Source organism: Lampris incognitus, chromosome 9 (genome assembly GCF_029633865.1).
Source record: "Lampris incognitus isolate fLamInc1 chromosome 9, fLamInc1.hap2, whole genome shotgun sequence".
Classification (NCBI taxonomy): domain Eukaryota; kingdom Metazoa; phylum Chordata; class Actinopteri; order Lampriformes; family Lampridae; genus Lampris; species Lampris incognitus.
In genome coordinates this window covers 48,528,028-48,554,409 of record NC_079219.1, presented here as the reverse complement: position 1 = coordinate 48,554,409, position 26,382 = coordinate 48,528,028, and the positions used below count along the sequence as shown (strand labels likewise).

The window sequence follows — 26,382 nt, the reverse complement described above, 5'->3', positions numbered from 1 at the left end:
GTACCAATAATCAAAATAAACAATGTACTATGGCCAAAACAGGCCATATCCTTATCAACCACAACCACAGTCAGTCACGCTCCTCACTGGTTAGGTAGATTCCAGGCAAGGAACACCAACATGTTGACCTTATCTGGCTTAAGGCAACATCTCACTGGGGTCACAATGTTTCCAGCTGTACTGAACATTCTCTCAGAGACAGTACTTGTTGCACAAATGCACATGTACTTTCTTGCTAAGTTGGCCATCAAACCTTGCTTGGTTGTCACGCCACCATGTCAGAGGATCCACCAAGAGATCCAGTGTGTCTTCCTGCAGGTACCATCTCGGTTCAGTATCAGCTCGCAGTCTTTTTGGCACAGCCTGGTTAGCAATTTGGGTTCTTCTGTTCTGCAACAGGCCGGACAGCCTCTTCTTCTTGGGTGCAGGAGATGCAGATCCATCATCTTCTGCCACAGCTCTGTTACAGTCCCCACCTCCGTCACTGTTGCCTCCTTCCTCTCTCATCTCCATCATCTCCCTTAAAAGCTGGTCTTTAGTATCATCCATGACCACTGCATCCCCAATGTTGCCCCTACACCTTGGATCGAGGAGGATGGCCTTTCTCAGAAGCTCTTGAAGTGGCGTTGCACTGTACTTTCATCAAGAACACAGCAGTTTTTTTTTCTTGATGTTTGCTGTGAGTGTGGTGTCCTTGGGGTCTGGGGATAAGAGTTCTCCCTTTAGAAGGTCCAGCATAGGCTTCACAGAGGACACAGTCACATACTTTTCCCCTGATAGAAAATCAGTAAAATCAGCCACCGGCTCCAGTGCTGCATTGATGGATTCCAAGACAGATGTATCCTGCCAGGTAGGGTTGAGGTGCCCATGTTTTCTGTCATTGATCAGGACACGTCTTATGGCAGGGAGTTGTTGCAGCACCCTCTCTACAATTTTTTGCTTGGTACCCCATCATGTAGAGACATCGCGCAGCAAAGATAAAACATTTGTTCAGGCTTTTGTTCAATATACCAAGATTACATGACAATGACCTAAAATTTATGGTTTCAATTTCAAAAAATTTTCTACAGCACCTAATAGAGAGAAATCACTGCTCATGCCCTTATTTCAAGTGTAACTGATAAATAATGTAAAAGTAAATTATGAATAAAAATTACTATGTTTACAAATTGACTTATATAAATGTTTTAAATAAATAAATGAGTAACTCACCAGAATTAGACTGTGTAGGGGGAGATTGGCCTCAGTCTGTGCCTTTCTCAGGTCTATCCATCCATCCATTATCCGCTTATCCTGCTCTCAAGATCGTGGGGATGCTGGCGCCTATTCCAGCAGTCATTGGGCGGCAGGCGGGGAGACACCCTGGACAGGCCGCCAGGCCATCACAGGGCCCCTTTCTCGGGTCACTCTTCTTTAACCAGCTGAGATTGAAAGTGTTGACCAGACTGCTACACAATCCCAAGGCACGAGCTGCGCATTCCTTCTCACTTGCTATGGCATTTGTAACAGCTAAATGGAGATTATGGCCAAAGCAATTTAGCCATGGCCAACCAAGTTTACCTATTGCTGCCACAATGTTAGATCCATTATCTGTGGTTATGCAGGACATTTTCTGCTCATCTAATGCCCAATCTGCCAAAGCAGACTGAAGGCATTCTGCAAGTGTATCAGCTGTGTGGTTCTCTGGTGTATATCTTGTTTCTACACACTTTGACTGTAGAGCCCAGTCAGTGGTGAGGTGATGTAATATTAAGCTCATGTATGGGGTCATATTTGAACTTGACCATATGTCTGTAGTGGCTGAGTAAAAGTCAATTTCTTTTAAATCCATGATAATATCATCCTTCATTTGGTTGTATAAATTGGGAATTGCAGTTTTGGAGATGTGTTTTTCCTGGTAAATCATACTGCTTGTCAAACTTTTGCAGCATTTCTTTAAATGCTGGTTTTTCAACCGTATTGAACGGCTGCATTTCTTTGGCTATATACCGTGTTACACTGTCTGTTAACGTGCACCATCTGGTACTGTCACATTTATATTTAGACATTCGTCCGAAAGCTTCAGGAACAGTCAATGGCAAAGATGGAACTGGGGCGGTGGCTGTCTTTCCAAGTTCAGCTAATTGGGTGGAATGGTGGCTCCGTACATGGTTTTATAAATTTGTGTTATTAGTGCTTTTGACTGCCACCTTTTTGCTGCAAATCTGACAAATCACCTCCTCCAAGTTATTGGGCTCTCCTTTTTCATTTGGCGTAAAACCAAAATGTGCCCACAGCGGTGCTGTGGTGTTTGGCTTTGCAACTATGTCCATGATGTTAATGTCAACAGATGCTCGTCGAAATGCAGTCGTCGAATATTATAGAATAAGCATCTCAAGATAAACAGTTTGTTAGCACTAATTCACCACTCATGTGCCAGAGGCGCAACAAGATTACATCATTAAAAGAGCGTCAGTCAAACAACAAACGGTGGAAAACGACGTGGAAATACTGATGGAAATATGACATTTCTGTTAGTTTCATCCAGCTGTTTTTATACAAATGAATGGAAATGATTCTAACGATTATGCAAAATGATCGTAGTCAGGTCAAATAATCGTGATCAGGCGATTATGTAATAACTGTGACAGCTCTACACAGAGGATGACCTGGGATGACCCCCAAGTTTGGACAACCCAGGACCTTCTTGCTGTGAGGCGACAGCGTTAACCACTGGGCCACCGTGCCGCCCATGCAAATTACCATGACCATTAAGTAGAGTTTCAAGGGCCATGTGTACTATTCAGAGAGGATTGGGGAATAGTTGCAATCACAGCATTGTAAGATGGCGACAGATGTACTCTTAGGCCTCCCCCTCGGTTCAGGGATGGTCGTTCCCTCTTCACATAGACGGCCTCTTGACTCCCCGTTCAAACCAGCATTCCTCCCTATCAAGGTTGTGCACATCCTCATCCTTGAAAGAGTGGCCACTGGTCTGTAGAAGGGTATAGACTGTGGAGTCCTGGCCTGACATGTTAACTCGTCTGTATTGTGCCATCCGCTTGGCCAGCATCTGTTTGGTTTCCCCGATGTACAAGTCATGGCGATCCTCCTGGCACTTAACAGCTACACTATATTATTCTGTTTGTACCAATCCTTGGGGTGGACCAATTTCTGCAGTCAGCTGAGACTGAAGAGGTCACTTAGATGAGTGATGAAATGTTTACCCCACTAAACGTTGTGTCCAGAAGAACTGATTCAATTTTCTGGGATTTCTTTACCTGGATTATTGAGCATGCATCAAGACGTTTTGGTGAAAGATAAAGGTTTCGAGTCGAGAGCAGTCGTATGCCGACTCACTCTGTGTTTTGTCATCTACATGAATTTTTGTTTGATAAACTAGGCTTTCAATGAATGTATTAAAAATGACGAAAAAAATAAATTATAAAACGGACTTAAAACAGGAAATCAGCAACAACAGGCGTCTTCTAGCATAAAAGTATTTAGTGAGGCATTTCTCTCCAAACTAGCTGTAAATAAAGACAAGCTGCAATAATGCTGTAATGTGTTGTAAACACATGTGTAGTAGCAGTATGTAGCAGTACATCAGTAGTCATACATCAGTAGTAGAATGTAAATAGCAGTACATCAGTAGTAATACAGTACATCAGCAGCAGTACTTACCAGGTCATGGGTAGTCTCTGGATGGTCTCCGGTCCATTTGCACAAACTGAACACTGGAACTGATAAAACCTTAAACAGAGACATAAAAGATGCTGCATGTCTTACCCTTTCTCTTTCCTTCCCATACTTGGTTTATTAAAAGGACCCCCCCCCCGAAATAAATAAAGGCTGACCATTGTGTTTCCATTCCTCCAAGATGTTATTTTACAGTCACTGACCCATTAAAGAAATGATTGTGTGCACTGTCACCGCTGATTCGCGTTTCTGCTCTAAATTGGTCGTGAACATCATTTTTTTTTTTACATTGGGTGTTTGAGATTCCTCTTAATGTCTTTTTTTTTTATTATTATTATTATCTGTTCATTTATTTTTCATTTACTTCACCAGTCCAATCTGGAAACGCTCCTCCTTCGTGCATTTCACCATCATAAGACATGCAAATGGATTAATGGAATTGAAATAAACAGACGGGTTTCTATCGTTCACTGTAATTACCCAGCATGCTGTTCTGCATGTCCCTGAACCTGGGTTATTTATTCTATCAGGGCCGTAAGCAGATGTCTCGTATCCTGAAGGTCGCAGGGACGGATGGGGACATAGCACATAGCCATGACGAAGGTGTGTGAGCTCACTCTTCATCGTTCCTCCATCACCTCCTCCATCCGTTCCCATTCTTGTGTGGCTGTCAGTCTAAATCTACCCCCCCCCCCTTCCCATACACACACCCACCCACACACACACAGGCTTGCTCGGCAGTGTCGGGACGGCTGTGAAACCCGGAACCGGCTAACACAGATGGTTAATGACAATAATAACGAAATAGATGGATACGTTTTATTACACACATGAGAGGCAGGTTATCAGCTGCACCCAGCTCAGCAGCTTATCCAGCCTCATTGCCATTGTACTGTTGCGAATTGTAGATGATATGTATGTGTCTGTCATTTATCACCGCCAGCTTGTGCTTTATGTTTGCCGCTCTCGTCCTTGTAGTTGTGTGTTTTCAGTAGTCGCGGTAAAAATCAAGTCACAACAAATTCCAGTGTGTTTACTAGGTTAAAAAAAAATTCAACTCTAAAAGTTATAGGAAAAGTCAACGCAGAGTACAAATAACAATGACACTGCTCCTCATCACAGCAGAAATGGAAACGCAAACACAATTTAAAGGCGAAATTAAAAGGAAGTTGTTAACACTTAACAATAACACAATGGGATGTGTTGATCAGAGGAGTTAAGCGGAAGAGACCAAAGCAAAAAGACACACATAATTTGGAAAATTTCAAAGCATTACCCTTAACATTTATCCAAACTTTATCCAAATTTATACTCCAAATACTCCAAATTTATCCAAACTCCAGGAAAAACCTAGCGGGTCTCCAAAACATTAAACAAACACCAATCAAGGCTTTCAAATGACCCAAAGGGCCACAAACTACAACAAGCTATCAATAGCTGATGACCGCAATTACGACACCGAAATTGAATCCATTTGTTAAGTGCCCTCCTTGCCTTTAATCAGTCAACACTACTCAGCCATCGACTACCAGTGGGCTCGTTGCCAAAACAGGGCAACGTCACAGCAATTAGCAACAATTAAGCACTTGAAAGCAAATTCCAGACCACTTTCAATAATTATACCAAAAGCAAATGCCCAACCATATATGTTTTGTGAACTCGGGATTTAACCAAAGATAAGCTGACTAGCCCCAAATCTGCACTAAAGGATACTGGACCACTGGGAAGGCAGGGAGGATAAACTATACTAATTATAATTAGTATAGTATATCCTACCTGCCTTCCCAGTCACTTTCCATCATCCTGTCTGTGGAAGCTGATTTGAGCTTTCGTCTCTTCTGTATTGAACAGTGACACCGGTGGAGTTTCTCAGCATTGAGTCTATGTGACCTCACACATCGCTCCTGCAGACTACACGGTGCATTACAATGGCATTAAAACAGCCATAGAAAAACAGTCACCTATCTCATGAATGGTCAGGCATACCTGGAACTTTTCTTACACGCCCTCAATACTACAAACTACCAACCCATACATACGTGTATGTACGTTTCATTTTCTGTTTCTTTAAGAAACAAATGCCCAGTCCTGCATTGCCATGCTCTCCAACTCACCTGTCCCCATACAGTAATGGTTTTGTCAGACATTGCGTGCAGGCTTCATGGAACCACTGGCCACAGCTTCCACACTGCAGCATTTTCAGATTCCACCTGAAAGAATATCAGTCATTTCAACAATTCAACATTTTGTATACATTGCAAGATTTATTACTATGCACTAAGCGATCTATTACTCTTTATTACTTTCAGGCCCGTACTATCAAAGTGCCCTTTCTCTCTCTCTCTCAACCTTTATGAAACCACCACAATGGTGGATGGGCCGAGGAACATCGCTGATGTTGAATGTAAACCTCATGTGGCTTATATTAACGAAGAAACTGCAAACCTGGCTCAAACAGTATCTCTAAATACTTTCCTTTGTTTTATCCTACTAAAGTGGCTGATGGGACCAATTTGCTGAAGAAATGGGTGCCATAAAAGTTTAGTCAATCATAAGTAAGTAGCTACAATTCAATTTAGTTTGCTGTGGCTGACAACTGAAATCGTACTACCAAAATAAACCCAAGCACTGCATGTCAAAACAAAGTCACACAGAAACGACTTTCAACTATTTGATCAGGTCAGACTTGTTGCTAGCTCCATGATAATGTTCTTAAAGTCACTGAACTTGAAACACTAATATTTTATAACATCACTTGTTTTTTTTAAATCGTCAAATATTTTGTCCTCGCCAAGAATAAAAGGTGTAATTCAGTTTTCCTATTTTTCCCTTTTTAAAAGAGCTCGCCCTATTTCAACTTCTCTCAGCTGGTCTTTCTTTCTGATACTCATGATGTCATCAGTCATGCTCATTTGCCTTCAGCCAATCATATCACATCATCAAACTGTGACACCCTCCTTGCTTGTACTTGTCAATTAAAAGTCAGCTCGTGAATAGGGATGCGCGATGATATCAACACATCATTGGTATCGGCCAATAAAGGCTTGAAAATTAAATATCGGCATCGGCCTGAAATGCCGATACTATGACAGGTCGATAAGATGATGCTTTAATTATGCACACGTGACGCGAACCACTTACCAGGCTTGGATGCGGTGCGTCATTTAGGCAGGGTGGAACGATTTTTTTTTTTTTTACCTGCTACACCAACTACATCTGTGTTGCGTGTGGTTGTGTGCCAGTCATGTTTTCTGAGGAGTTTTCAGAGATTTCAAGTAGGCTACTTTGGAAAATGGGTAACTTAAGTGGCAAATGTTTTAACTGGTAGTGAATTAATTAATTAGATCACTTTAACTACAGGATCATAAATACACATTGACTTGACTGATTTAGTATTGTAATGTGCAATGAAAAAAAATCCCATAAGGTTGCATTGCTGCGCCGCATTGCCTCTGGTACAATGAGGTATTTATTTTAATCACATTTAAACAGATTGTACTCATCTGTTGGAGGGACGCATAGCCGCGCGTAGAGCAAGAAAAAAAATAGACCAGCCACGTAAAAACAGAGATCAGCAGTGCGATGTCCATGCGAATGATCATCGCATACCAAGGTGAAATTCATATCTTGGAGTACTGAATGTGGGCAGTGCAGGATGTGATGCAAACGGAAATCAGTTTGCTGGTTTGTAGTCCGACGGGAAAATGTACACTGAAGTCCAGAAAAAGATAAATAAATGTTTTCACTTAACTGTCTCACTTGTTCATGTTGTACATACTATGTACATACACAGTATTGGTGTAAAAGTTATATTTGTATACCACGGATTATGAATTGATGTTATTAATAATAATAATAATGATAATAATCCATTTATTCACATTCAGTGCCTGTCTCCCGACTCACTGCCAGCCAGGCAGCATCTCTCTTGTGGCGCAGTTTGTTGTTTTCATGGGCAATGTCAATACCGGCTGGTTAGACACAATAATCAAGGTCTCCTCCATCCTGGCTCACTAAGAAAACTACAGCCAATTACAGCCAAGTGGGGTCAACTACACAAACTTCTTTGCTATTGGTTGAGGCTGCAAATTCGCGAGTCAAAGTTCACCAAAGCTGAACTCCACACGAAGCGAAGATGCAAATTTCTTTCACCACCGGACGCAAATGTTTCATTCACCCCTTCGCTCGCATAGAATGGAAGTGATCGGGAGGCGAACGCCAATGTTAATTTCACGCATGTGTGACCGTAGCCTAACAGCTTCAGTTCAGTCCACTACAGGAGAAACCTGATGTTCTCTGCAATTAAGTGGGGGGGGGGGCGTGCATATATCAGTACCAGCATCTGCAATCGGCCAAAATGAGTTGGAAAATATCGGCTTATCGGATATCAGCAAAAATCCAATATCGTGCATCACCTCCCCATGAACATTAGTAAGAACTAGACCACTCTCTTGCAGTTCCTAAAGTTCTTAAGACAACTGAAAACAGTTATGGATATAGGTATAAAACACAAGCCATTTACAAATTTAAAAAATGTTGCTGAATATTTTGCTATGCTGTGTTCAAGGGTTTTAGACACAAGATAAATGTGATGACTGATTTCAGTCTGACTTTAAACATCAAAGACATGAAACTTTCACCAGTTATATCTGGTGGATTACTTATTCCAATAGGTGTAGGTTGTATGGATGGTGTTACTTACTCTCCAGGCCCAGCGCAGTAGCAGTAACACTGCTGCTGATTGGTCAGATGCTGCGCGTCCCATTCTAAAGAGGAAAGCTGATAGGGCAGCCGGAGTTTCATCAGCTGCATGAGTCTGGCAAAGCGTCCTCTCTTGAGGGCCCCGCCTCGCTGTAACACAGTTCAGACAGACCTGATTGGCTGATGACCCCTCCAATCACTGTCACCCCAGTGACGGACATGACAGATTACACCGTGTGGATAACAGTCCAAAAAAAAAGGCAATTTGTCTCTTTTTATTGTAGGTCAGCTGTGTGAGATAACTGAAAGGGAGAAAGTCTGCACAGAGAGATACACACACTGACTGATGGACAATTAAACACAGCGCTTTCTCATCTCATGTCCGCAGAATTGGAGCAAGTTGATTGATTGACTTTAAATGAAGTTCTCTCAACTTCAGCATAGTTTTTCAGAATCAGAAACTATTGATTGGCCGTGATTTCTCAGACACAATGTGGAACATCTTGGACAGAAGTCGATACTGAGCGAATTAGAGGTCTTTTACCTCAAATAAATCTTTTACCCATACACAGCAATCATAGGGGCGCTGAAGCCTAATATATCCGACTGGATTTGTTCATACCAGAGGTTTATCCCCCCCCCCCCAGTATGCATGTGTGACAGAGATTAGCTGCCTGACCTTGGTGGCAACTGCAAAGACACATTGCCGACATATCCAGGAATCGCTGTCAGCTTCCGGTTCGATGGTTGGCGTGTGGCACTCTGGGTGATAACCTGCAAACAGCAGGAAGAGACAGAGTGTTTAATTTGTGCTCAGAGGACAGACAGATGTAGTGACAGTAATAGCATAGTGTCTCTGCGTTTAGTGCTTTGCTGTTTGTTTCTGCAGCAGGCAAACCACTTTACTACACACACATCTGTTCATTTTCCATGCTAGCAATCTAAATAGACATAACAGCAGTGACAGTCAAAGGTGTTCTGCTGTCAGTTGGGTTGTTGTGTCCTTGGTGCTAAGTATTTATGAAAGCTAAATTTCGCTCTGTAAAAATTATCCCTCTGGACATGAAAATGTAGTCTCCAGAAGGACTGGGATTGAACAGTTGGTAACACTTTCTATGAAGCTTGCATCTATAACGCCCTATAAGCATCTATAGCGCCCTATAAGTGTAGCTATGTCATTGTAAGATTCATTATAACCATGTATACGCCCTCACAACACCTCATAACCACCTTTATGATACATTGTCAATTTAAAATGGATTTATGCATTATAAATATGTCATCATTAGCCCGTTTATCTGTCAAATGTCATGACGCATCATAGCCAACTTGTTTTGCTGAAGTTTTGTAGAGATGCATAATGAGACTTCAGTGCTATTTAAGTCTTCAGCCATAGCCGTTAGTCATTGTAATACACATTAGGAAAGTATGGGCGTTATAGATGCAATAGATGCTTAAAGGGCATTATAGATGCAAGCTTTGTAGAAAGTGTTACCGAACGGTCATATATTTTAACTATTTTCACTAAGGAAATCTACCATGATGGTAAAGATGATTTTACTCGTTACCAAGGTGAATTGGTTTGTTTTCCCACATCGGGTGAGATTATCTGCATACTGGTAGAGCACCCTATCTTATTTTAAGATACCCGCTACTTGTTCTGGGAAAATTCTCGATATACGTTGATTTCCATGGGAGGTAAATTAAACTATTTATTCTGCTGGTGTCTTTTTATATTTTCTCTTTCCTTAGTAGACAACACATTTTTACGACTGAACATTAGATTCCATAACTCGTAACAGACAGAGTCCATCTCGTCTCACCAGAATCACTCACACTCATAAATAAGAACTATGCCTTGTAAGGCTTCGTCTGTTTTAATGCTTTTAGAGTGGCTGGAAAAAAAATATTACTTTGAAAATATTTACATTTTCTATGACAAGCCTCTTGGAAGTATCTTGATGCATGGTCAATAATCCAGGTAAGGAAATACCAGAAAGTTGAATTGCGTCATGCATTACGATGCCCCAATTAATGCATTACCATTTCCCAATTCTCTGTGCATTGCCATTTTAACTCTAGGTATGGTCATGGCAATTTGCATATGACACGATCATTGGTTGTGGTCGTTATGCAACAGTATTGTTTATAAGGGTGAGGATACCTGCAGTCAGTTGAGACTGCATCACTTAGATGAGTGATAAAACGTTTCTCTCAATAAACGTTGTGTCCAGATGAACTGATTCAACTTTCTGGTACTTCTTGGAAATCACTATTGTTTTCATTATTCCTCCAATTTCCGATTAGTTCTAAGCATATATGTTTGCCCTTGGCACTATAGTGGGACTTCCAAGAATGGCACAGCCAAAAAGAAAGAAAAAAAAAAGATTGATGCCACGTATGCTTTTGTCTCTTTTAGGGGGTGGGCAGGGAGTGTTCTCTTCTTTTTCTACAAGTTTGAATGCCCATTTCCGGTCTGCTGAGGCCCTGTTATTGCAACAACTCCTCTGATGGAGTTGTAAATGATGTTTATTTGATCAAGAGAGGTATACGTTGCACATTGCAGTGGCAGGACAAGTTACTCTAATCAGCTCCCCCATAAAGTAATCTTGTCTGTCATGTTCGCTGCAACGTCTGGGCTCGAAGCTCCATCTTGGGACGTTAGCGCTTTTGCATTTGCATTTTTAAATATTTCAAACCAAATGTTCAGGGTCCACACACTCTTAAATTACAATAAAATATATCTACTGGCCTTTACGTTTCTAATTATTTCACCGTTTTCCATCGTCACTCTTATCAGAGTGTGCTCTTTATTCCAAGTTTATTCCACAAACCACCATTAGTAATCCCTAACCAGTTGTCCCTGCAGTCAGCAGCCCTGTAACACCGAGCCTGTGCAGGTTTTTATTCATACCAGACATGACAACAGCTGACTTTACTGATAGGCGTTGCTTTTGATGACAAGCAGTTGGAAACCATTTATGTGGACGCATGCCTTCTTTGCTGAATTTTCTTGTGAAAGAAATGCGGTATATCCATTTAATTTGCTATATGAAGTGTTCATACATTTTTTCACCAATGGTTTTCAATGACTTTTCTATGACTTCTCCATAACTTTTAGCTTAATCTCCACGACCAAAATAAACATTTGTAGTTGCCACTAATTGAACCCTATGTAAGATGTTAAAGTCAGTCTATCTGTCAAACAGACCCACTGTATACGAGCCACTCTAAATTTATGCAAGCCATATTTTCTACTTGTCCATTAAAGCCACTGGTTGTTGAAGCTGTACTTGCCCAGGCACGCTGTCGGCGGCCTTGCTAGCTATAGAAGAGCTAGCTGTCGGAGGTACACGTTAGCATACCGATGCCTAGTCCACACGTACACGGGTATTTTTGAAAATGAGGTTTTCCTCCTTCGTTCTTAAAATTAAATCTCGTCCACACAAGCACGGTTTAAAAAAATCTCCGTCCAAATGAAAACGCAAAAACACGTACCACTCAGCTCAACGAATGCACTGTCAATGTCCACACCAACAGGTGGCGATATAATCCTAGCCCTAAAGCAACGTTGGCCAATCAGAAGCCTGAAAAAAATAGCCAACAAGTAAAAAACGTTTCCCGTCTACGCGTCAACACTGGAAACGGAAGTTTCTCAAAATCTTCACACCGGAAGGAGTTTTCCCAAAGGTCCTTTTCCGGTGACCTAAAGCGCAGTTTGCCTGGGGACGAAAGGCCAAAACGCGTAGAAAAAGCGACGTTTTCAGAAACACCCGTGTACGTGTGGACAAGGCGTGAGACAAACTCCTGCACACACACACAGGATGAAAACCTTAAAGCCAGCCCTGCTGCGATGGTTCCACCCGCTGTTACGTTCTCATTTTAAGTGGTTGCTCAATCGCTAACAGAGTTTATGCTACTTTCTTAAATTTCTTAAAGGTTTTCCAAAACTTTCAAGAAATTATAATTGTCCGTAACTGTTCCGGGGCCTGGAAATTATTTCTCCAGGTTTTTCATGTTACTTACCATGGCGGCATTTCAGACAGTATACAAGAGGCTCTTTAAGAGGCGGTGCATCACAAACACAGCACACCTCCTCTACTCCAGCAGCAACTGAGGAAAACAGAACAAGTAGACGGAAGAAAATGGGAATGGAGAGAGAGAGAGAGAAGTCGATGATATTAATTTATGTATATTGATTCAATTCCTTGCCACCTCATTGATTTCTGTGTCTCCTGCACCCTTTCAGGATCCACCTCCTTTGACAGGCTGATATTCTGTCATTCCTAATGAGCACCGCGCCTCCATTGGTTCTATCCGGGCCGGCTTGGGGGCGCTATTTCCCTGAAGAGTTATTAGGCAAATAAAATCCATAAACGTGCTCTAATACCCTAATTACAGTTAAAATTGCCCCCAACAGAATATATTCAAAACCCTGGCATGATAACCTTGAGCGTAAATGTGATTTCGATAGTGTTGAAATACAGTGCAAGCCTGAGAGCTGGGAGAGAGAGAGGCAGACAGACAGAGACAGAGAGAGACAGACAGAGAGAGAGAGAGAGAGCTATCTTGCTGTATTGTTCTTATACAACATAATGCTGTTGATGTTATTGTGATTTCAAATGACTTTATCCCTAATTTTACCTTGCGCAATGTTCTTTAGCAATAACGTACATTACATAACCACAGTTGTGGCAATAAAACCGCATTTAAGTGAAATTAAAGCAGGGGGGAGAGAGGGGAGAGAAAGAGAGAGAGGGAGAGAGGGAGCGGGTTGAAAACGAAATTTTTGAAGCTAATGATTTTAATACTTTTTTGTTTTGTGTCCTTATGCTCCAAGGGAAGGTTTCTGAAAGCACGATTTCAGCTGAACACGTTGAAAGTTTTTTTTTCTTTTTGTGTCAGTAAAACACAAACCTGTGGGACCTTATAGTTGTGTTATCAAACAACACACTGCTGTTCTTAACAGGAAACCATTGCACATTGCTTTTCTATTTGAGGGGGTAACAATGAAGTTCCTCTTACAAGAATGGATGTCCTTTCTTAAAACCCAGAACTCGGAGTTGTCCTCAAATCTCACCAGACAACACTGCTTGACTCCATCTACCTGGGAGAGAGATGGAGACGGCAAGTGAGCTGGATGATTGACAAAACCTTTTAAATCCATGTGCAAACACTCAATGACTCAAGAGGACGCGCACACACACGCACACACATGCGCGCGCGCACACACACACATACACACAAAAAGAATGCACGAGTGGCCGTGTACGTGCTTCCACAAACACACTCACTCTTTTCACATTGCCGAGGTAAAGTAGTCCATCACTCCATCGAGCCAACACATCATCTCCTTCACTCACTCCCCCCATCCTGAGGAGAGAGACGAGAGAGAGAGAGAGAGAGAGAGAGAGAGAGAGAGAGAGAGAGAGAGAGAGAGAGAGAGAGAGAGATGGGGAAAGCAAAAGAGAAAGCGCAAGCGGGAGCGACAGAGAGCGAGCGAGAGAGCGAGCGAGCGAGAGAGAGAGAGAGAGAGAGAGAGAGAGAGGAGGGCTCGCATGAAATGGAAATCTGTTTCATTTACTGAATACTTTGCTGCCATTGCTGACAGGGTTTATGGCCCCAGCATCCGCCTGGCTCTCAGGGCGGGCAGGGCTGAACACAAGGGGTTAAGCCCCCCTCAAACTGAGCATAGCGACAGCCTGTATCCACCGGATTGAAAGATGAGAGTGAGTACACAATCACAGAGCAGGACAAATGATTACCGCACACATGACCAAACACACAAAAATCACTGCATGATGACTGCTGCAATACAGTTTGGCACAACAAGCGCGGCTGTGCGGCTACTTTGAAGCATCTGCCGTGCACTTTGGTGTTGTCCAGTCTCTCAAAACAACCGAAAACTACAAACTTGAATCTATACGTATAAATGTATACATGGATATAGGATACCTATACAGGACGACTGTACGAAGATTATTTATTTGTTTATTTGTTCCAGTGCATGCGCTCAGATCCAGACACACGGCATAAAGACACGACTGTAGCGTTTGGGAAGCAATAGGGAAGCAGCCAAAATGACAGTGAGCAGGATGGTTGGGGTACCTGTCAAGTAGAACTCCTTTCCGTCGGGGTCACGGCGACTCCTGGGCAGGCTGGACATGAAATGTTTTCTCCTCTGTGTTCTCCGCTGACCAATTATTACTGCCTGCTTCAGATGGAAAGCCTGCGTGTGTGCAAAAGTGGATGTGCATGTATGTATGTATGTATGTATGTATGTATGTATGTATGTATGTATGTATGTATGTATGTATGTATGTATGTCTCTGTGCCAAGCGTGTGTATGTCAGTCAAACCGTCAGCTGGAAAAGGCGTCTGTCCGGCCGTCTCACTCCGTCTGCCTTTCCTCCAGGACGTCGTTTCGTCATCTTCCCCAGCCTTTTGCTTTTCTTTCCCCCCTCCACCTACAAGATTCTGCGAAGACGCGTTTGTCAGACCAGCAGGAGAATCAAACCGACAGAGACGCCATCATCTCTCTCTCTCTCTCTCTCTCTCTCTCTCTCTCTCTCTCTCTCTCTCTCTCTCTCTCTCTCTCTCTCTCTCTCTCTCTCTCTCTCTCTCTCTCTCTCTCTCCACCGACTTGTTGTGACGCAGACATAAAACACCCTGATGGAGTGGGAGGGAGATACAGAGGGGAGAACCGGAGGAGCACAGCGACAACAACACCTTTCTCCTCCTGACCGTAACCCGCGTCATGAACGACAGGGTGGGACAGGGTTGATTATTGGGGGCGGGGGTCGTTACAGAAGCAGCGGCGCAGTCTGCGGCTTAATTGGCCAATTAGTGAGTTTACCGCCTGATTAGTCAGTCCCGAAGAGGAGCAGCCTGCAAGTTCAGAAAGCGAAGGAGAAAGTTTTCCAACTTAACTTCCCAGAATGCCACGCTTACCACTTTTATGCACCCTAACATGCGAAATGTGTGCAAACCCAGTTGGTTGTTCAAATGGCATTGCGCAACTACCTCTCGACAGTGATGTATTATCTCCCTAAATACACATAAAGTCACACGCAACGTTAAAGGTACACATTTTAATTTCACACCATGGCAAACACTAGTAAAACCTTTCTGAGTCATAAATCGAATCGATCTTGTCTGGAAACAAAAACAGACGAGTCCCCACAAACGGAAATGTCTTGCTACACATAGCCCAGAATACAGCCCACATCTTAATATATAATTGTTTTAAAGGAAAATTGAACATGAGCCAAGTTATCCTCAACCCTCACACGGACCGACATGACTCCGCCCCCCTCGTGATTTTTTAAGCTGCATGGACAAAACCTGACTTAAGCTCCTTCTTTAGCAAGGTTGTGTTGTTCTTTTGCATTTTAGCTCGCTTGTTGGTGCCTTTATGACTCAACAGCAGCCGAGCATGTGGTTCAAAATGGCCCCCGGCACATCAGCGATGAAGTGTCATGTCCCCACTATCACCACTAGGTGGCAATCATACCCTACACCTCAATTATAACAGTCTGGTTTAAAATGTTGCGTGCTGGGGAGAAAAGGTCCTGAGCCTGAGCTTCAGCAAAAGTGACTGTTTTACACAGGGATTAAAAAACGTGGTCTCATTTTAATGACATGTCATAACATGGTAATATATTATACTATGCTATGATATGGTATATATGTGATATATTATATCAGAAATCAGGAAAATTTATTTATCATTATTTGAAACGAAATATCTTTTCCCCCAGCCCACAGCAGTGCAACACAGAGACAAAAGCACATATCCAAAACCTACGAGAACACATATATCTAAACTGGAAAAAAACTAGAAACACTAAAAATAAATAAATAAACAAACAAACAAACAAACACATCCAACATATAAAAAAAATTCCATTGAGTAAACGCCAGCCAGGATGATTGTCGGAAGTTACTGCCAGTCTGCATGGGCTAGCAGTTAGCTTAGCCTGCCCCGCTTCTGCGTCCTGTCAGACCGCCTTCGGTGTTACCTCTCCAGGCACAGCTCCGGGCAGGGCCGTGGTCCCTGGGCCCACTGTTTTCAGCAGACCAGGCTCCCCCAGCCGATCCAACGCCAGCTCTCCCAGCCAGACACCTCCCCACACGCCACACGAGTCGATGACACCAAAAACACAGCCAAGGCTAGGTGAGGCCGCCGCCAGACCGTCCTTGGTGTTATCAGAACTACTGGTCTGTATGGGCTAGCTGTTAGCTTAGCCTGCCCCGCTTCCGTGTCCTGTCAGAATGCCTTAGGTGTTTCCTCTCCGGGCACAGCTCCGGGCAGGGCCGCGATCCCCAGACCACAGGACACAGCAAACCATGCTCCCCCAGCCGATCCAGCGCCAGCTTTCCCAGCCATCAGACGAAGAAACAAATCCGGACGCAGACGCGGACAAAGACACTGCATGGACGGCACTGGGTGAGACTGCCGCAAACGTAAATTCGCACCGCCATCTTCCCACGCCGGAAGCGGATATGATATGATATGATATAAATGTAGACTAGCGGTTAGCGATGTCTCCTGCGGTGAGGGCGATATGGGTCGCTTCCCGGCCGCGGCAGCTTCTGTGGTTGTGTTGTCCCCCGAATTCGCTACAATATGATGGATTGCTGACCTACCCCAATTGTCTCCCTAAATTCTGGCCCAAGTATGTTGACCCAGGCCTCTACCCTCCATCCATTCATTCATTTTCTGAACTGCTTATCCTGTTCTCAGGGGTCGCGGGGATGCTGGAACCTATTCCAGCAAGTCATTGGGTGGCAGGCGGGGAGACACCCTGGACAGGCCGTCAGGCCATCACAGGGCCGACACGCGTGCACACACACACACACACACACACACACACACACACACACACACACACACACACACACACACCTACCTAGGAACAATTTAGTACGGCCAATTCACCTGACCTGCATGTCTTTGGACAGTGGGAGGAAACCAGAGCTCCCCGGAAGAAACCCACACAGACACGAGGAGAACATGCAAACTCCACACAGAGGACGACCCGGGATGACCCACCAAGGTTGGACTGCCCCGGGGCTCGAACCCAGGACCTTCTTGCTATGAGGCGACCACGCTAACCACTGCGCCACCGTGCCGCCAGGCCTCCACCCATCACCCCAAACATAAAGAACATTGATGAAGAGGGATGGACTCATAACGGATAATGGCTGGGTGTATGGCTGGATAATCTTTGAAGTGATACAAACAGGTGAATTCAGTGGACGATGTACAAAAACTCTATTGCTTGTCCATTACCTATAGGCCATTTCTTGCAGGTACGCCATACGGCAGAACTGTCAATATCTACCGGTGTCAACACTATACAGTTAACATTTAGATGAAATGGTTGGATAGCATTCATATGATAAGGTAAGTACCGTGTCAAGGGGGTGTTGTTTTGTGTTATACATGATTGCAGTCGCATAACCAAAGGGTTTCTGATATGCGTCTATCAACCTGCAGGGATTGCACAATAGCCCATGAGCAAGGCATCAAGGGTCTCCTTTGTTATAACTCACTTAGACACATCCGTTATCTGTATAGGGTAATTATGGCTAAATGTCTGTTTGACTCATCAGTTCCTAACGGCACCGATGAAGGGTAGAGCTCTCGAAAGGAAACACATACGCAGCGTAAAAAACACCGTGTTTTCTGCAGCCGCAGCAGCAGCAGCAGCAGCAACGGTGGTGATGATTTGGGTTTTATTACCCAGCAACCCTGGATTAGTAGCGTGGTGGGCGTGTACGCGATTGTCTGAATGCTCAGGCGCGGCTGCGGGTGCTAATGAATTAAAAGCAATCGGACTCTTCAGTGCAAATTCCTGAACTCTCTTTTCCCCAAGAGTCAATTCCGTCACATTATCCCATTATCACACGTTATTACGCTGTTACACTGCTTAGTTCTCGATTCACCGCCCGGCGGGGCGGAGCAGAACAAAGCACATCAGGAACTACGCCGTCAGAGGAGAGACGAGGAGGTGGAGGGAGGATGAAGGGGAAGGCAGAGAGAGGGATTTTATGAAGCGTTATCAGACGATATAAGCCCGCCAGAGGAGCAGCGTCGGGTACACAGCTAGGGAGGCGAGAGGAGGAGCAGAGAGGAGGTGGCGGTACGGACGCGTCTCGGTCACGGCGCGTCACGGCGGCGGAACGCGGCGTTCCTCTGTTGCGGTGAGAATTCAGCGGAGCGGAGGGGAAACACACAATTCAGCGAATGTGACTCAGCTGTAAGTTTCTGTTTTGTTTGTTCTGGAATTTTTTTTTTTTGGACAACCCCTAATTTCTACACTGCTATTGATCTCGTCTGGTAATTCGGCCGTGTCTTTAAATTTCAATGCCTTATGCTGGTCCAGAGTAACCGTTCACCATAACATTTAAATACATCATATAAGCGGTCATTAGGCCTGTATACAAACTTTTATGGAGACATGTAGGATATATCCTGAGGATGCAGCTCACAGCGTGGTAATATTTGCGTCAGCAGTCAACACACAGCACCATGCTATGGCAGAATGTGCAGAACAGACTGGAAGCGTTACGGGGTGTAACCATTAACCTGGTTACTGCTGTGTGCACCTCAGTCATATGGAGGCTGCTTGCTGTGATCTGAAGTGAATAGGAGCCATTCAGACCGCCGAGGGACCGTTGGGCATGACACAAACTGCATTCATCACATGGCTCATAATATTTGCAGCATACCTCCTTTTCCACAGAGACGCTTGGCTTTTCGAATTAGTCTCCTAAAGCCATGAATACGGTTAATATAGTGACCAGCGTTACACGGCTGACCTGAGCTCAGTGTGAATGGAATATGATAGGAACCGGATGAATCCCAAATAACGGTCTTAGATAGAAGCACGTGATGAAGTTTAATGCAAATTCGTTTTTTTTACATTACACTGTAGGCGTCCACCTGATCCACAGCAGTTTTCAATTAAGGAGCAGAAAGGTTGAATGAATGCCTTGTGTTGTTTTCCTTGATGGACGGACACGTTGTCCATTAATGGGATTGGACCGGTGACCTTTCGATTACAGTAACCAACAAGACCACCTGCCAGGCATGCCTCACATTTTGTTGCAATCTGGGGAAAGTGCAGAGTGTTGTTCATTTATCTATCTACCTGGTGTGCAGCGAACATCCTGCAAAAATGGCATGATGAAGCCAAGGCTTCACTGGTAGGATTCATGGAGGTGTGAGCCCTCCTAATGGGTGTGATGGTTCTGTCACCACTGCCCCTCTCTATTGCTCCGTTTCCCCCATGGACACCTCATTTGCTCAAACACTGTTTACTAGATATCTATCTTCATGGTAATCAAAATACCCCAGAAGGAACGGGAAAGAGAAGGAGGGGCTGGTATTCAAATCTTGACCTGGTGTAGGAACGGTGAAATGTAAATCACCTTAAACAAAGGATCTACCAAAAATGGCCCCGTGTTGCCATTTACACTGTGTGTTAACACCCTTCTTTAAAGAACAACCACTGATAAGATGGTTTGAGGATAATCTAAACCATCTTCACCTTTTACATTTTTGTATTTTCATATTTTAATGTATTTAAAGGTGCTTTTTTTTCCAGAGCACATTGACTGCAAGGTTCCTGTTGCCTCCCCCAGTACCACCAGTGCCACTGTAGTTCTTTAAGACCTAAGATGCAACTATACGAGGTGAAATGCAAGTTGTACCTAAATGTTAACCAGCATTGCTTTTAACTGCATGTGTCCCTGATGTTTACCTCCGATGGCAGCCCGCACCATGCTCCCCCGTAGCATACGAACAGGTGGTTTGGACCTGCCGGGGGTGGAGTCAAGAGATGTGCCTCTTATTGGCTACCGGCCCTTAACACCTGACAACGGAACGCCCAGCAGCCAATCAGTGGGAGGCACCAGCAGGGACGACCCGGACTACACACAGGTAGGAAGGAGTATTGAGTCTCAGTTACAAATGTCCCCTATGTACAATTTGTACAATTACAGACAGCAAGGCACATGGGCCAAACTTTACTTTCTACATTTTATTTTCCAACAGTCTGGGGAGTGTATGTTGGTCTGTTAACAACCACTTTATTACACTTTTGGTGTGTACATACATACATACATACATACATACATACATACATACATACATACATACATACATACATACATACATACATACATACATACATACATACATACAGTGTGCAGTGTAAAGGTTTTGGTAGTCCTGAGAGGTATTTAGGAGAGCTCTTGTCACAGGTCCTCTGGCTAACAACTAATGGTATTTAGAGCCGTCCTCTGTGAGAGCACAGAAGCGGAATTCAGCTTCCAGCTTTTCTGAGCAAACAGCAGATGCGGTCGGCCGGGTTTCAGAAAAGCCTGCAGGAATAGAGCCACCGTGAATCAGAGAGACCGACGCTGTTAATCTGTTGAATGGGTTTTGCTCTCCACGGAGCTGCATCAGTGAGCCGGACGCTGTCTTTCCACAAACTGAATTAAATCAGCTGGATTCGTGAATGAAATATAACCTGGTCTTTTTCCGAGAAATCTTTCCAGTTCAGCATGAATGCACTTGGGGGAAGACACACACACAGTAGTGCAACAGCAATTTACATGTTGATATATTCATATTAACGGAAACGAACATTTCCTCAGGTTTTCTTCAACTAGAACAGAGCCTTTTCTTCTTTTGCTTCAGTGTAATATTCTCGAGATTATGTCGCTTTTTGGGTGACATTTTTTCCATTGCATCATATTTCTTGTATACTAAGGAAATATCAGAATATACTTTTCAAAACTGCATGTTGCCATTGAATGTTAAGCCTAGAGGGAGAGAGTTGACAAATGGTACAGTCTATAGCCCCATGAACCTTGACCTTTGTTAATGTTTCACCGGCTGATAAGGGCAAGCCTTTTCCAGCTGCTTTGACGTGATAACTGTGTAGAGTGTGAACTTAACTGCTTCACATTTAGTTGTTCTTCACCAGCCAACAGCTCTGAGGTTTTTGGTTTCTTACACGGTGTAGTTTGTTACGCTGCAAAGGATTTGCATTTCCTCTGTACGCTTAACCTATTTCCCAGACTTAACACCTTCATACCAAGGTTACTGGTCACAAGATATTTTGACTAAGCTGGACGTTTATGTTATTTTTTTCTAATTTTTTCTCCTGACCAGCTCTCTTGGCCCTTGCTGACACACACATAACGACCGGCTCACTTCTGCCGTCTTCGCTCTGACTTCACACAGCCTCGAGAAACTCCCTGTGGGCTATAAAAAGAAATGGCTTTGACTCTCTTTCCAGCTGAGCTGATTTCCTTCTTGCTTTCAGTCACACGGCAGCTGCCGGGCCGGTCGGTAAATAATGTATGTCGGTCAGCCGCCGTATATAGATATGGTATACAGTTTCATAGGATGTCCCCGAGGGGCGGTCTGTCAGGTGGGATGCAACACAACCGCTTGCTCATTCTTTAATGAGGGAAACTTAGACGGCTGTGCATGGCGGTCCGTCTGCAAAGTGCCACGTCCAACCTTCAGCGTTTTAGCTCAAATACAACCAAGCTGCTTTGGACAGACACAGCGACAACATGTCCAACACATACCTACATGTCTTTCACCAAAAAAAACCAAACAAAAAAACCTATATACTTTTCTTCTTTTTTTTTGACAGAATACATAAGTATAGGAAGTATACTTACTTTGGAGAACTGAAAATGTACTTATAGTATACAGATATTTTAAATTGTCTAACTTTTTAGTTTATAAAACTACACTTGTAAGTGTACTTAAGTGTACTTGTTGTGCTGTAGTGTTGTCATTCTGTGTTCAGTACACTGAGACAGCCACGAAACCAGAGTAAAACTCCATGTGTATGTAAACCTACATGGCCAATAAACACGATTCTGATTCTGAAAACTGACTAAAACTACTCCTGTACACTGTTGGGACTGAAATGTATACTTTTCAGTCCCACCAGTGTACAGGTGTAGTTTTAGTTTCATCTGCGTACCCCATGGTGCCTGTCCTGCACACACTTTCAACCAGAAGACCTAATTTTATTCGGATCCCAGTGGGACAAATCTACAATACTTCAAATTCAAAACCGCTTAGGGAGAAAAACAAGATTACTTCAGTGCACTTTTAGTATGCATGTTTCAAACTAAAAATAACCGAGTGTATTTTTGTTTCATTTTTTTTTCTGCAAAAGCGGCACAAATTTTAAAATTTTGCGTAATCTTGGTTTTTTTTGGGGGGGGGTTCTAAGGGGTTTTGAATTTGAAGTATTGTAGATTTGTCCCACTGTGATCCGAGTAAAACGAGGTCTTGTGGTTGAAAAGGTGGGCAGGACAGGCACCATGGGGTACGCAGATGAAAGCATGAGAAGAGGAGCGCAGAGGAAGATAGGAAGGAAGGACAAAAAAAAGGGGGGGAATAAACGGTGGAAGTCTTTAAATAAAGCTTCAGAAGATAAATGTATGGCTCCCCTTAGGTGGTAAGACTTGTGTAAGAGTGGCAAAGGGTGACGGCGTCAGCGGCATAGCTGTTTATTTTGCCGTGACATGGAAACACAAGTACATTGACCTCATGTAAAGGAAGAAAAGACTGATAATAGTTGTTGTTCAGCCACAGGCCATTGATGGAGACTGGACTGAAAGTGATGTACAGATAGGGTAAGGACCCGTGTGGTTATTTCTGGGCTGCCTGGTCGCTGCCATATAGACACGGTGGGGAGAGTTTGATAAAGTCCCTTAGTTTTAATGGAAGGAGAGGGGAAGAAAAATAGCACCACAACGCAACATAACTTCCTGCTTCCTGTGTTTGTCTTCAGTCATTATGGACTTCCTGTTTTTGGGGGGGAACGTGAAGAAAATGAGGGCATTGAGTCATGAGAGACTGTGCTCTCTCACCAATCATCTAAACAATGAATTGAAACCTACAGCAATGGAAACAAGAGTGGAGAAAGAGGGAAACGGGTTTGGACAAAACCACGGGACAATCATGAGAGAAGGGTGCAGGATAGCTTTGGAGTTGTATGTGTGTGTGTGTGTGTGTGTGTGTGTGTGTGTGTGTGTGTGTGTGTGTGTGTGTGTGTGTGTGTGTGTGTGTTTTAAGGTTTTTCTCATAAAGCAAACCTCAGCCTCTCTCTATCTTACAAGTGTGATCCTTATCCTCCTGCCTCTGAGGCAGATTACAGATTTCACATTCAGATTCAGTCTAGTTTCACAAGGCAGCTTCAAGCGACGTCTCACTGAACAACCGTTCATCTCAAAGTATCTCACGATATACCAGACTGTGTGTGCAATGAGGGCAGTGGGGTTCAGAAATGACTTGGGGCTGCCTTGTGCATTCGTTTTTTTCCCTGTCTCATTCTATCATGTGATAAAGCGCTCTAGGCCGGACCATCGACCGAGACAGCTGTAGCCAATAAACGCAGGATTCCCTTGCATCTTTGGAGAGGGATCGCACTATTTTTGCAAGGAAACGTTGAAGGCCAGTCAATGAGCAATGCGAGAGTACCACCAGTTTCAATCCTCACTTAAAGTTAGCTGTAAGTTAGCTGTAAGAGTTCGGCTGGGTGGAAAAGTACAGTGGAAAGTGTAGAACCGCTCTATTTAGACCACTTTTACAACTGCTGTTTATGTCTTTGAGACCTGACAGCTCTGTAGTAACATTGCAAGTTCATCGGACAGCTAATTGCCTGGTTGCACAGCCATCTGCACAGTAGTTTCTCTGTTGTTGGTAGTAATGGCAGCATTACATACATAATGTTGTTCTCTGGGCTTGTGAGCTGGCTGTAATTACAGTGCAGGGTGAAAATTTCCGCTGTGTTCTCAAGGACCCAGCCTGTCACATGCAGGGAGGTTAGCTCAACGCTCTTCTCCCTCCATGCTAACTCGACATAGTGAGTTATGGGACTGCATCTATATTTTCTTTTTTACATGTAAAAATGTGTTGTCTGTGCTTTTATGTATTTTGAGTCTATGAACATTACGAATGGATGAGAAGTTGAGAGAGACAAGATTGAGATGGTTTGGACATGTACAGACAGGAGGCACAGACTATACAGGAAAGAAGGTATTGGACCTGGAAAATACCTGGCAAAAGAAAAAGAGGAAGACCAAGGAAAAGATGGAGACCAGATAGAGGAGGACATGAGGAGGACTGCGGGAGAGGGATGCATCAGACAGAAAGCTATGGAGGGCAAAAATCTTTGTGGCGACCCTTCAGAAACAGGGAACAAGCCGAAAGAAGAAGAAGAAGATATGTTTTTATACCTGAGATGTATCTGTGTATAGGAGTATAACACACACACACACACGCACACACACACACACACACACATATGTATGTGTGTATATATATATATATATACTTAGCACAAAAAGTAAGGAAATTTGTGTTTGGCAGATTATTTCTTTGTTGTAACAATGCTTACTGGCAATAAATCTTATACCGTTGGAAAGCCTGTTTATTTCCCTTTTAAATGGTGCCGCATTTGTAAGGAACATGCATTTGTGGGATGAGCAGCACAGCTGAGTATGTGGGTTGCGCCCATGAAAAATTTGCCAAATCTTCTCTGCCAATGCCAAACAGCTTATTTTACTGTTGCTATTGACTCTTGTTTTGAGCTGCTGGTACCCCAGCTGCTGACAATCAGCTGCCTGATATAAGATTTATTGCCAAGAAGCATTGTTACAACAAAGGCATAATCTACCAAACACACATTTCCTTACTTTTTGTGCTAAGTTTATATATGTGTGTTTGGTAATTACAGTATATATACAGAGAGAGAGAGAGAGAGAGAGAGAGAGAGAGAGAGAGAGAGAGAGAGAGAGAGAGAGAGAGAGAGAAAATTGGAAATTCAATTGAAAAAAGTATCCAGAATTTCAAGTGACCCGCTTCTTTAGTAAAAATGTAGATTAGGGTAGCAGGACTTTTTCTTTGGATCTGTCTTGTGAGAAATCTTGTTTTTTTTTCCAGCGGGCATGTCCTGAAACTGTGGGTAAATGAGAGAACTGCAGTATAAGTAGGTTTTAGCCGACCTGCTCATAGATCAGCCAGCCTCCATACACGGTGTGGACCTGTGCACCTGTGCATCTGCATCTGCTCATGGCCGCCCCGTGCAGGGTCAGCACTCCCATAAAATAAACAGAGGTGTTCTTCCCGGCTGATGAGTTGGCTCGGCATTACTTCCCCGTCGTCGGGATTTTCTGTTGAACGACAGGGCGGGCCTGTAAATACCCAAGGAAGTCGGAAGGTTAACGAAGCTGTCCAAGATCAGCTGGGAGCTTCTTTTTTGTGTGCAGTTAATTGTTGTTTGCGTGTGCTCTGCTTTAGTGTTGGATAAAATAGGATACTCGGCCAAACTGGTTTATCTACAGAGGAAGGTCATCCACAAAGAGAAATGGAGCTAGGGAGAGAGGACAGGAGAGATTGAAAGAGAGGGGGTATTGTTCTGGAAATTGCTGCAGGGCTTTGTCTGTGTGTGTGTGTGTGTGTGTGTGTGTGAGTGAGAGAGAGAGAGAGTACGTGTGGGTGCTCACAATATATGTGTGTGTTGAAGAAGGTCTTTATACATGTGAACAATGTGGCTGTTTGTTTGAGTGTATGTGTTCTTGTGTAGGATTTGAGTTTTATATATGTGTGTATGTACACAAGTGCGTCATTGTGCATGCGCATGCGCATTTTGTATGTATGTGTGTGACTAAGTTTTTTTTTAAGTCGAATGACAGATCACCAAGTAGTGTCCACCTATTTCTCTGACTGTCAACACAATAGTGTCATTCTCTGAGCGTGTGTGTGTGTGTGTGTGTGTGTGTGTGTGTAATGGGAGTGCCTGGTGATGCAGGTACGGCGGACTCGGGTTAAGTCCCGCCTTCAGGTGTGTATTTGTGTGGCAAAGACTGACAAGAGGGAGGCACGTGTGAAGGAAAGACAAAGATATTAAAAGTAATCTTTTAAAACGTCAACGAACAGTGAAAAAGTCGTTG

General features: G+C 43.6%; 2 protein-coding genes across 3 annotated transcripts in view; one reads left to right on the top strand and one right to left on the bottom strand.

Moving 5' to 3' along the window:
- The window catches only part of phf1 (PHD finger protein 1), a 33,884-nt gene extending 18,967 nt beyond the window's left edge, over nucleotides 1-14,917 (bottom strand). Inside the window, exons 1-9 of the mRNA XM_056285799.1 lie at nucleotides 14,739-14,917; nucleotides 14,488-14,608; nucleotides 13,674-13,752; nucleotides 13,405-13,486; nucleotides 12,406-12,492; nucleotides 9,059-9,153; nucleotides 8,381-8,529; nucleotides 5,793-5,888; nucleotides 3,664-3,732 (exon numbers count right to left, since the gene is read on the bottom strand). Coding sequence (XP_056141774.1) covers nucleotides 3,664-3,732; nucleotides 5,793-5,888; nucleotides 8,381-8,529; nucleotides 9,059-9,153; nucleotides 12,406-12,492; nucleotides 13,405-13,486; nucleotides 13,674-13,751 — 656 coding nt within the window. The 5' untranslated portion in view covers nucleotide 13,752; nucleotides 14,488-14,608; nucleotides 14,739-14,917. The remainder of the gene's footprint in view (nucleotides 1-3,663; nucleotides 3,733-5,792; nucleotides 5,889-8,380; nucleotides 8,530-9,058; nucleotides 9,154-12,405; nucleotides 12,493-13,404; nucleotides 13,487-13,673; nucleotides 13,753-14,487; nucleotides 14,609-14,738) is intronic.
- A 3,495-nt stretch (nucleotides 14,918-18,412) lies between these two features.
- rgl2 (ral guanine nucleotide dissociation stimulator-like 2) overlaps nucleotides 18,413-26,382 on the top strand; it is a 45,549-nt gene continuing 37,579 nt past the window's right edge. For both annotated transcript variants that reach the window (XM_056285841.1, XM_056285840.1), the window contains exons 1-2: nucleotides 18,413-18,644; nucleotides 20,163-20,329. In XM_056285841.1, coding sequence (XP_056141816.1) covers nucleotides 20,171-20,329 — 159 coding nt within the window. In that variant the 5' untranslated portion in view covers nucleotides 18,413-18,644; nucleotides 20,163-20,170. The remainder of the gene's footprint in view (nucleotides 18,645-20,162; nucleotides 20,330-26,382) is intronic.